We start from the raw sequence: 11600 nt of genomic DNA on the forward strand, positions 1-11600 counted from the left end.
CCTAGCCCAGCCCCTCGCCCAACAGGGGATCCCGGAACTATTCCCACTGAGTCCACGGGGATCAACAGGGCCCGAGAGCAGCGCCCCCCCGCAACCCCCGCCCGAGTACAGGGAGCGGAGCCCACGCCGGGAGCCGGAGCCCGGCTCCTTCGCTAGGGCTCTGGAAGGGATGCCCCTCTGCAGAGTGGAGGGGACCAGCCGCTGGGAGCCCGCCAGCAGCTGCTGCAAGCTCTCCGGCTCGGGCCGGGAAGGGCTCTGCTCCCAGGAGCCCCAGGCCCAGGGCCAGCCGCCCGTGCGAGGCTGCCACCAGGCCCTGCCTTACCTATGCTCTGGTTCCACTTGTCCGTGGCCACTGGCCAGCCTCCTACCACCTCCAGGATGTCCAGCAGGGGCTGCGAGTCTCGCTTTTCTATCTCACCTGAGACGGGAGGGAGCGGTCGCTCACCCGATGCCCTGGCGGGGAGGGGGGGGGGGGGGCGTGACACCCGCCGGCGCGTGGACCCGTGGGGATGCCGACGGCCAGCGCGGAGGCTGACCCTCCCGGTGCAGACTCTGCAGCACAGGACACGCAGGGGCCTGGGAAGAGCAGAGACCGACGCAGGCGGGAAAGGGACCTGGGGTTGATGAAAGCACAGGCGCCCCCGGGACAAGGGTGAGGAAGGGGAGGCCCCGAAGCTCAGAGAAGCCCAGGCGGTACTCTGGAAGGCCGGGAACAGGCAGGGGTGGGGGTCCAAGCCGGCGGCTGGGAAGCCTGCGTGCCCTCCAGCTCCAGCATCTGGTGGACTGAACTGCTGACAGAGCACGGAGCACAGCTTCCCAGCACGGGGGCGCCCAGGAAGCTTGGGCGAACTTGGCACAAGAACCCGCAAAAGTGGGAATAGAGCCGGCCCGCTGCTGACAGGGTGGAGGCTTCGGGGCGGGGAGGGCCTCGCCGGTTGGTCGCTTGACCTGGAGGGGCGGGCTGGGAGGGGAGGGGTCCAGGGGGAGGGGGGCGGCTTCAGGGGCGCCCTGATGGGGGCCGGGGCCTGGGGGAGCGAGAAGCAGGGCCGGGGGGAGCGAGAAGCAGGGTGTCCCACGGGGCTGGCGGGGGCACACTGGGCTTGCTTTCTTGGGTCCTGAGTTGGGAGCAGGGACAAAACCTAGGGAGCTGCCAGTGACAGGTCAGGTCGGCCGTCTCGGGCAGATCATTACAGGAGTTACTGTTTGGCTTCCTGGGCTGGTTCCCGTAGGTGATGGCCTGGCCTCCTGGCTGCAGACCGGGGGTCAGAGTTGTATTTTTATACACGGTCAGGCCATTGTCCTTTCGTACATTTGGTCTCTCAGGCCAGAAACTCTATACAGGTGGGAACACAGCGCATCTCCCTCACCTGGCAGGTGCTGGCCAGACTGGATCACGTGACCTCCTGTTTCCACGAGGAGGAGAGGAGTGTGCCAGCCCAGGACCCCATGGAGACACCCCGATAATGCTGGGGGCCCTACAAGTCTCGCTGTTAGGTACACCAGAAACAAACCCCGCCCTGCAGGAGACCCCCGGGGAAACAGCCAGCCTCGAACCCTGGCGCGGAGGAGGGGAAGCGGTCGCCCAGAGCAGCCGGAACCACAGGCTGGGTTTGCAGGCCCCCAGGCAGGCGCCTAAGGGAAGACGGGCCGGAGGGGCCCAAGTGTGTGAATCCGCTTAACAGGAACCAAAGCACTGGGAAACTCCCCCCCACCCCTGCCGCACAACACACACATACACACAAACACACACTCAGACATACACACATACACACAAACTTACACACACATAGACATATATACCCATATACACACATACACGCCATAGGTATAATGCCCATATACACTTATATATGCACACACATATACACACAAAACACATAAATACACACATATACACACAAACCTACACACATATACACACAAACACACATATGCCTACACACAGACATACATATGCATATACACATATGTATGTACCCACATACACACATGCATATATAGACGCACAGACATACCCATAGACATAATACCCATATACACATATATGTACACACATACAAAAACGCATACACATAGACACACACAGACACACACACACACACACACAGGCATTCAGACATATATATATATATATATATATATATATATATATATATATACACCCAAACACACACACATAGACGTAATACACATATACGCACATAAACACATACGCATACATACACATATTCCTACATACATGTGCACACACACACAATAGACATGCATTTGCATCTACACACACACACATACACACACACACACACACACACACACACAGAGTAAGATTATCTCTTGATTCTGTCTTCAGTCAGGCTCCTGAAACTTCTGCTGGGCCCGTCACTGCACCTCCTGGTAAAATCCAGTTTTAGCAAGAACTCTGCGTGGTCATTTTAACCAGAACTCTCCCTGTCCCTCTCGGTGGCTGACCCGAGTCCTCGTCCCTCACTGTCCCCCAGGTGCTGCCTGGCTGCCTGGCCTGCCTTCAGCAAGAATCCCAGGTGGGGCGGGGCTCCCTGTGGGGGTGGGGTGGAGCTCTGTGGGGGTGGGGCGGGGCTCTCTGTGGGGGTGGGGTGGGGCTCTCTGTGGGGGTGGGGTGGGGCTCTCTGTGGGGGTGGGGTGGGGCTCTCTGTGGGGGTGGGGTGGGGCTCTCTGTGGGGGTGGGGTGGGGCTCTCTGTGGGGGTGGGGTGGGGCTCTCTGTGGGGGTGGGGTGGGGCTCTCTGTGGGGGTGGGGTGGGGCTCTCTGTGGGGGTGGGGTGGGGCTCTCTGTGGGGGTGGGGTGGGGCTCTCTGTGGGGGTGGGGTGGGGCTCTCTGTGGGGGTGGGGTGGGGCTCTCTGTGGGGGTGGGGTGGGGCTCTCTGTGGGGGTGGGGTGGGCATATGCCCCAAAGCAGCCCTCGGGATGCTCATCGGCTTGGGGGTCCCAGACGGCCCACGCCTCCCAGACCAGGGGCCTCAGCGCTGGGACTCATATGCTCCTGGCAAGCCGGTGGGTGGGGAGGCTGTGAGCCCCGTGGGTGGACGGCGCCTGCTCCCCAGACCTGCCGGATGGGCTGCTCGCCGACCCACAGCCAGACGCTCAGCGCCGGGCTCCCTGCTGCACCCCTTCTATGTGTGACCCCGTGCCTGAGCAGCTCGCACGGGACCGGAGACCTATTCCAGCGGACTGCACGGCTGCCTCTAAAGTGCGGGGCACACAGTAGGTGCTAGTAAAGGCCCAGAGCCATCGGGCTCCAGGGTTCAGGTGGGCTGCCCTCACCAGGCTCGCCTAGGCGGGGCGTCAGGAGCTGAGTCCTGAGGCTGTGTGCCCCTCCTGGACCCGCCTTCCTGGGGCCTGTCTGGGGGAGGGGGTTTCCTCGTTTGCAGGCAGGGACCACGGAAGCCACGTCTTCCCAGTTACTTGGCATCAGGCGGGGCTGATGCCCCCAGGCCGGTCTTGGCCAGCAGCTGCCGGGTCTGGTCCCTGGCTGCCAGGCGTGAGCCCTTCCAGGGGCCCCAGTCCCTGCTGCTCTGAGTTGGGTTCCTTGGGCTGTTCCCCCAGCCCCACTGCCCACTCCGCGGCTCCTTCTTTTGGCCACGCTCGTCTTTTCTCTTGGCTGGACCCTCCCAGCCCACCAGCCCACCTCCTCCACGAGGCCCTCCACACCGCTTCCAGGCCGTGGGTCATGTCACCTCCTGTCTTTCAGCCTGCTCCCCGTCCTCCTCCCCGACCCCTCCTAACGCAGCCCCTGGCCCTGTCCTGCGTGCCTTGCTGCTGTTTGGTTCCCCATTTCTCTTCTCCTGGTGCAGGAGTAGGCTGGCCCAGGCAGCAGGCTCAGGGCCCGGGTGGCCTGCGTTCAGACCTCTCCAGGCCACGTGCAGTGAGCCGGCGGTGTGGACCGCAGTCCTGCCCTGGCGAGATGGGGATGGCGGGGTGTGCCCCTCGGGGCTGCAGGGCTGAGCGGATCCCCGAGCCTGCCTCTGGGGGTTCAGGGACACCCCTACGATGGTGACAAAGGCAGGGCTCCACGTCTGCGTGTCCAGCCCTCAGCGCCGGGCTTGAGCCACGCAAGTGCCCGCAAAGGCTAGCTGTGGGGTTAGTGTCGAGCGGACACGCAGGGAGCTGGGCCACACGCGGGCCCTGGAGTGACGGGCGGAGACGCCCGGAGTGGAAGGGGCCGGCGCGAAAGCGCCCGTGGGGGCAGGTCCAGCGTCGCGCTGCCCCGACTCACCTTCTGGTCGCTGCCCTCGTTGAAGTAGTGCTCTCGGGACGGCATGCCCAGGGTTGGCTGGTCTATCTGGAGACAGAGCGTGGGAACCTGGGCATGGAGCCGGGACACCCCTAGCCTCGCCGAGGTGGGCCCAGCCCCCTCCCCTCCACCATGCTGTGCCTGGCGGGAACGGGCGCTCCATCTGGAGTGTGTGCAGGTACTGGGCCCCGACCCCTGCTCTGCGGCTGGACTGCAGGTGGGCTGAGGGGTGGCCGGGGGTGCGGGCCACTCACAGGGCCTCGGACAGCCCCCCTCCCAGAGCGGAGTGTGGATTCCACGCGGGGTCCTCTGTGGCCTCTCTGTGGCCAGTGGTGGCTCTTTGAGGTCGGGCTTTCTGTGCTGGTGCCAAAGGCCTGGACGGACCGTCCCGAGGACCAGCTCGGCACCTGGGCCCCCCCTCTGGTCAGGACACGGGCCCCGGAAGGCCCAGCAGAAACCCAGACCATCGGCACAGGTCCCCTGAACTGCAGGTGTGGATGATGGCAGGGCCCGGGGAGCATACGCGGGCCCCCCGCCCCCTGTGGTAACAGCTGTCTCCCCGCTGCCCCGCGGGAGCCCCCAGCCAGGCCCCGGGGACCCGGCCTACCCGGCCCCCCGCGCGGCTCGTACGTAGATGATGTGCTGGCTGGAGTTCTGGTCGTCGCTCCAGATGAAGAGGTCGATGAGGACCCGCCGGTTGAACTGCGCGCTCATCACGGCCAGCTGCCGCTCCAGCTCCCACCGGCGGCCTGGGGGCCAGCACCCCGTGCCGGAGACCTGCCAGGACCTGGGGTCCTAGCCCAGCCCCTCGCCCAACAGGGGATCCCGGAACTATTCCCACTGAGTCCACGGGGATCAACAGGGCCCGAGAGCAGCGCCCCCCCGCAACCCCCGCCCGAGTACAGGGAGCGGAGCCCACGCCGGGAGCCGGAGCCCGGGTCCTTCCCTAGGGCTCTGGAAGGGATGCCCCTCTGCAGAGTGGAGGGGACCAGCCGCTGGGAGCCCGCCAGCAGCTGCTGCAAGCTCTCCGGCTCGGGCCGGGAAGGGCTCTGCTCCCAGGAGCCCCAGGCCCAGGGCCAGCCGCCCGTGCGAGGCTGCCACCAGGCCCTGCCTTACCTATGCTCTGGTTCCACTTGTCCGTGGCCACTGGCCAGCCTCCTACCACCTCCAGGATGTCCAGCAGGGGCTGCGAGTCTCGCTTTTCTATCTCACCTGAGACGGGAGGGAGCGGTCGCTCACCCGATGCCCTGGCGGGGAGGGGGGGGGGGGCGTGACACCCGCCGGCGCGTGGACCCGTGGGGATGCCGACGGCCAGCGCGGAGGCTGACCCTCCCGGTGCAGACTCTGCAGCACAGGACACGCAGGGGCCTGGGAAGAGCAGAGACCGACGCAGGCGGGAAAGGGACCTGGGGTTGATGAAAGCACAGGCGCCCCCGGGACAAGGGTGAGGAAGGGGAGGCCCCGAAGCTCAGAGAAGCCCAGGCGGTACTCTGGAAGGCCGGGAACAGGCAGGGGTGGGGGTCCAAGCCGGCGGCTGGGAAGCCTGCGTGCCCTCCAGCTCCAGCATCTGGTGGACTGAACTGCTGATAGAGCACGGAGCACAGCTTCCCAGCACGGGGGCGCCCAGGAAGCTTGGGCGAACTTGGCACAAGAACCCGCAAAAGTGGGAATAGAGCCGGCCCGCTGCTGACAGGGTGGAGGCTTCGGGGCGGGGAGGGCCTCGCCGGTTGGTCGCTTGACCTGGAGGGGCGGGCTGGGAGGGGAGGGGTCCAGGGGGAGGGGGGCGGCTTCAGGGGCGCCCTGATGGGGGCCGGGGCCTGGGGGAGCGAGAAGCAGGGTGTCCCACGTGGCTGGCGGGGGCACACTGGGCTTGCTTTCTTGGGTCCTGAGTTGGGAGCAGGGACAAAACCTAGGGAGCTGCCAGTGACAGGTCAGGTCGGCCGTCTCGGGCAGATCATTACAGGAGTTACTGTTTGGCTTCCTGGGCTGGTTCCCGTAGGTGATGGCCTGGCCTCCTGGCTGCAGACCGGGGGTCAGAGTTGTATTTTTATACACGGTCAGGCCATTGTCCTTTCGTACATTTGGTCTCTCAGGCCAGAAACTCTATACAGGTGGGAACACAGCGCATCTCCCTCACCTGGCAGGTGCTGGCCAGACTGGATCACGTGACCTCCTGTTTCCACGAGGAGGAGAGGAGTGTGCGAGCCCAGGACCCCATGGAGACACCCCGATAATGCTGGGGGCCCTACAAGTCTCGCTGTTAGGTACACCAGAAACAAACCCCGCCCTGCAGGAGACCCCCGGGGAAACAGCCAGCCTCGAACCCTGGCGCGGAGGAGGGGAAGCGGTCGCCCAGAGCAGCCGGAACCACAGGCTGGGTTTGCAGGCCCCCAGGCAGGCGCCTAAGGGAAGACGGGCCGGAGGGGCCCAAGTGTGTGAATCCGCTTAACAGGAACCAAAGCACTGGGAAACTACCCCCCACCCCTGCCGCACAACACACACATACACACAAACACACACTCAGACATACACACATACACACAAACTTACACACACATAGACATATATACCCTTATACACACATACACGCCATAGGTATAATACCCATATACACTTATATATGTACACACATATACACACAAAACACATAAATACACACATATACACACATACCTACACACATATACACACAAACACACATATGCCTACACACAGACATACATATGCATATACACATATGTATGTACCCACATACACACATGCATATATAGACGCACAGACATACCCATAGACATAATACCCATATACACATATATGTACACACATACAAAAACGCATACACATAGACACACACAGACACACACAGACACACACACACACAGGCATTCAGACATGTATATATATATATATATATATATATATATATACCCAAACACACACACATAGACATAATACACATATACATGTATACACATATACACACATAAACACGTACGCATACATACACATATTCCTACACACATGTGCATACACACACAATAGACATGCATTTGCATCTACACACACACACACATACACACACACACACACACACACACACACACACACACACAGAGTAAGATTATCTCTTGATTCTGTCTTCAGTCAGGCTCCTGAAACTTCTGCTGGGCCCGTCACTGCACCTCCTGGTAAAATCCAGTTTTAGCAAGAACTCTGCGTGGTCATTTTAACCAGAACTCTCCCTGTCCCTCTCGGTGGCTGACCTGAGTCCTCGTCCCTCACTGTCCCCCAGGTGCTGCCTGGCTGCCTGGCCTGCCTTCAGCAAGAATCCCATTAGGTGAGTGTTGCCAGACACGCCCCCACCCCCGCCCCACGTTTCCTGTTCCTAATCTTCCATTCACTGAGCCCCTCCTGCCCCTCGGCTATGAACCCTCCCCTGCCTGCCTCGCTGTATTTGGAGTGGAGCCCAATCTCCTTCCCCTCTTGCTAGACCCCACTGCAGTGATGCCTGCACCTACTGAGATGGCCCTGAAGAGTCTGCCTCTTACCATCTTTACCAAGTGTCCTGAAAAATGTTTCCTTCAAACCACACACACGCGTGTGCGCGTGCGCGCGTGCATTTTCCCTGGGCCTCCCAGGCAGACTCCGCACTGCCTTCCTCCTGCCTGGGCACAGTGTGGCTGGCTGGGGTCAGGGTGTGAGCCGGTCCCGGGCAGCTGGCAGTCAGCCTGGACCCCGTAGGGCACCTGGGCCCGGTGGCCAGCCCGGAGGAGCACACAGCTCCCACCGGCACGAGTTTGGAGAGGCGCCCACTCCACCGTGCTCTGTCGCAGGGCCGTGGGGTCCTGGAACAGGGTCCCGGTGGGGCAGCTCCATTGGTCACTCACTCTCGTTCATGCAGGAGCGGTACAGCACCTTGGCCTTCTGTACAGCTGGCCGATCCTTGGTGCTAGAATTCTCCAGCACCCCTGTGGGCAGAGGAGAAGCCGGACAGAGGCCTGAGGAGGCTGCTGGGGAGGTCAGGTCAAAGGTGCCCGTGTCCCTGCCGCACCCAGTGGAGGCCTTTATCCCAGGGGACTCCCTCTCCCCTGCGCCCACTGGCTCGACGGGCTGTCCCCACTCCTTCGGTGGAGGCCGCGCTCACCCTTGAGAATGATCTCCAGCTCATCCCGGAGGATGTCGAAGATGCCGTATCGCGAGTTGGTCTCGGGGATCACGTGCCGCCGCCGCCAGCCCCCGCACGCGTACTGGTAGAAGTCGTCACGGGGCTCCTCGGACGGGTCCGTGTTCTGGAGGATCCTGGCGGCTGCTCGTCCCCAGCGGGTGCAGAGGAGGAGGGGGATCCGGTGTGGACAGCCCGATGGGCTGTCGGGTGTTCAGTCACGGCCCTGTGCCCTCGGGAGGGTTAGTCACCCCGGGACCCCAGGGAGGTCGGCAGCAGGGCCTCCAGTTCAAAGGACCCCACTTATCAGCCACATGAGCTTGGACCCCGTGACCTCTCCGATCCTCCACTCACACATCTGCGAATCCGGGACGCCTGTGGTCCCACAGATGGCCAGGTGTTGGCCGAGCCCGCCCGGCTCACAGCCAGTGCTCAGCACTGGCCCTGCCCCTGGAGCCCCCTTACCGGTCAGTGCGTCCGTGGGGGAGGGCAGCTCTCACCCACCACAGGGGTTTGTTTTCTGTTGGGGCAGATGGGTTTGCTCCCAGAACCCCATGTGGCAGGGACGGTGGGGCCCCCAGGTTGCCGGCAGGATGCTTTCAGCAGAGGTGGCCAGGCTGGACCCCAACCCAGGACCCTCCCTCGCCTTGTGTTCCACTTGGCTGGGACCTCACAGGGGGCAGCACCACAGGAGTCCATCCACTAGCCCAACGTGGGCAGAAAAATCACATTTCTGAGTTTTTACACTAGTGCTTCTTCATACCATTTTCACTGTGTTTTATCTGCAAATAATGGCACATGGTGCCCGATTTTAAGACAAATTCCTGGGAGAAAACTTGGGAGTGTGTGTTTGTGTGACCTTCTTTCTGTAAGCGCAAAAAAGAGCGCCTGGGGTCCCTGTGCCAGCTTCACTGTGGTCACGGGGGCCTCTGCAGGCAGGGGAGCAGCTTCCTGGGGGGCAGGGGAGGTGAGACACCCGCAGTAGAGTCCCTGCCCCCAGGCACATCCAGGGTCTGCCCACCAGCCCAATGCCGCGTCTCAGGAGTGCGGTGGCTCCCCGTAGCCTCGAGCAGTGCCTGTGCCAGCGTCACTGGGGGACCCGAGCCCCCTGGTAGGGCTGTGGAAGGCTCGGAGGGAAGGGGGGCTTACCTGCCATCACGCAGCCAGGGGTGGCGCAGGTTTCGCCTGTGCCCTTGGGCTTTTGGATGTCTGCGGACAAGGAGCGGTGTGGGCCCTGGGCGAGGATGATGGGTGCCGGCGGGGCTGGCAGGGGTGGGCGGGGCACAGGTGGGGTGGGGAGGGATAGGGCGGGCAGGGTTAAACCTCGGTCACCCCCACCCCCATGGGCGGTCCGGCCCGGGCCCTGAGGGCATCTGGAGGGCAGCCTGCCTCCTCCCTGGGCGGCCCAGGCCTGGGGCCTTAAGTGAGGGTAAGCTCCTTCTGGCTTGACCCCTGCAGTGACCTGGGAGCCCCTTTACACCCTCTGATCCCCACAGCTGAGGGCTGCAGCTGGCCATCCTGCCCTCCTGCCTGTCGGCCCAGCCAGCGCTCACCCATCAGGCGTCACCTCCTCCAGACAGCCTGCCTGTGCTGCCCTGTCCCTGCACGCCCTTGCTCTCTCCCAACCCCCCACTCCCTCTCCTGCCGAACCTCAGGAGCAGCTCCCTGAAACTGCCGGTTCCCAGGCGCCCAGGAAGCATTCTGCGTCCAGCAGGTGCGCACGGCTGCATCCCTGCAACTGCCCTTTCTTCCCACGGGACCCTGGTGCCCTGGGCAGGGTCCCCTGTCCTGCCGCGCACCCTGGGCCTGCAGTGGAACCCAGCCTGGCCATGCGGGGTGCCATTTCCTAGCACCCCCCTGCTCGGGTCGTGTTGGGAGGGAAAACAGGGCTACCTCGGGGTGTTCGTTTTACAGTGGTCTTCTCTTCCTTTGAGAAGCAAAGCCGGCTAGTCAAGGGTGGCAGCTGCTTCCCTGGGGAGAAACACGGCACTCAGCTCTCCTGCCGCCACCACCGCTTCCCGGGTGCCTTGGGGCTGACCTGGGGCAGCACAGGCATTCTCCTGCGGAGGGGGGTCCTGGGGGCTCTGGGGATTCCTTGTGTAGGACTGCGGCCCCTTCCCACTGTAGTGAGGGCTTGTCACCAGGCAACCAAGACACAGGGGCTCCAGCAGAACTCAAATCTGAGCAGAGAGGGAGGCCCACTGGCCCTGGGGCCGCAGCTGCCGGGCCCAGAGGGATCCTGAGGCAGGACCTCTTCCCCTAAGAAATGCCCTCCTACATCCTCCTCTACCGCGGCGCCATGGGCCTCACCCAGGCCAGGTGGGCAGCTCCTGGGGTCTACCAAGACAGGGACGATAGGCCCTTTAAGGGGGAAAGGATGTCCTCCGGGGGGTCACTTTCTGACCCACTGGCCTCAGCTCGAGCCCCTCCACCTGTGTGGGCAGCTGAAAGTGCAAAGCCGCCCTCCCTTATTTGTCCACTACGTGGGGGGGTGGGCACTGCCTGGTCAGCATCGGCCTGGAGGGGGTGCAAGAAGGAGGCGTGAGTGGAGGGAAGGGGGAGGGTCAGGTCCAGGGAGAGAGCCCACCAGGCCTGGCCACCTTCCCCAGCAGGGAGACCCACGGAGAGTTGGGCAGGAGGGAACAGGGCCTCATCCAGGTCAGGGCCGTGGGCAAGCCTGGGGCCCGGTTCAGCCTGGCCCCTGAGACCGCAGAGGGTGTAGGAGGCCCTGGATGTGCTGGGTGTCCCCTGGGGGCCTGGCCATTGGAGGGAGTGTTTATGAGACGTGTGATCTGGGGGGTGGGGGCGGGGAGAGGTGTTTCTCCTCCACCTGTTAGTGGCTGCTCTTTCCACCCATCCAATTGTTCATCCATGAATCCAACATTTGCTGATATTATCAACCAGCCCTGGTGCTGGGCTCTGGAGATTCAGATCTGAGTCCCACACGGGCCCTACCCTTAAGGGGCCCCCAGTCCAGTGGAAAAGGAGAAAAGTGATGCATAGATTGAGGCAAACCGTGGACGGTCCCATGGATCAGAAACAGAAATGCACTGCTTGGGCTTCCCTGGTGGCGCAGTGGTTGAGAGTCCACCTGCCGATGCAGGGGACATGGGTTCGTGCCCCGGTCCGGGAAGATCCCACATGCCGCGGAGCGGCTGGGCCCGTGAGCC

The 11600-nt window shown here is 62.9% G+C and overlaps 1 protein-coding gene across 1 annotated transcript in view; it reads right to left on the reverse strand.

The window, feature by feature from the left end:
• The window catches only part of MMEL1 (membrane metalloendopeptidase like 1), a 52624-nt gene that overhangs the window by 20414 nt on the left and 20610 nt on the right, over window positions 1-11600 (reverse strand). The window contains 7 exon segments of the mRNA XM_028484271.1: window positions 4251-4316; window positions 4899-5017; window positions 5385-5480; window positions 8156-8236; window positions 8413-8574; window positions 9580-9639; window positions 10324-10401. Of these exon segments, the coding sequence (XP_028340072.1) occupies window positions 4251-4316; window positions 4899-5017; window positions 5385-5480; window positions 8156-8236; window positions 8413-8574; window positions 9580-9639; window positions 10324-10401 (662 nt within the window).

The sequence above is a fragment of the Physeter macrocephalus genome, chromosome 3, assembly GCF_002837175.3.
Source record: "Physeter macrocephalus isolate SW-GA chromosome 3, ASM283717v5, whole genome shotgun sequence".
In the NCBI taxonomy this organism is placed as follows: Eukaryota; Metazoa; Chordata; class Mammalia; order Artiodactyla; family Physeteridae; genus Physeter; species Physeter macrocephalus.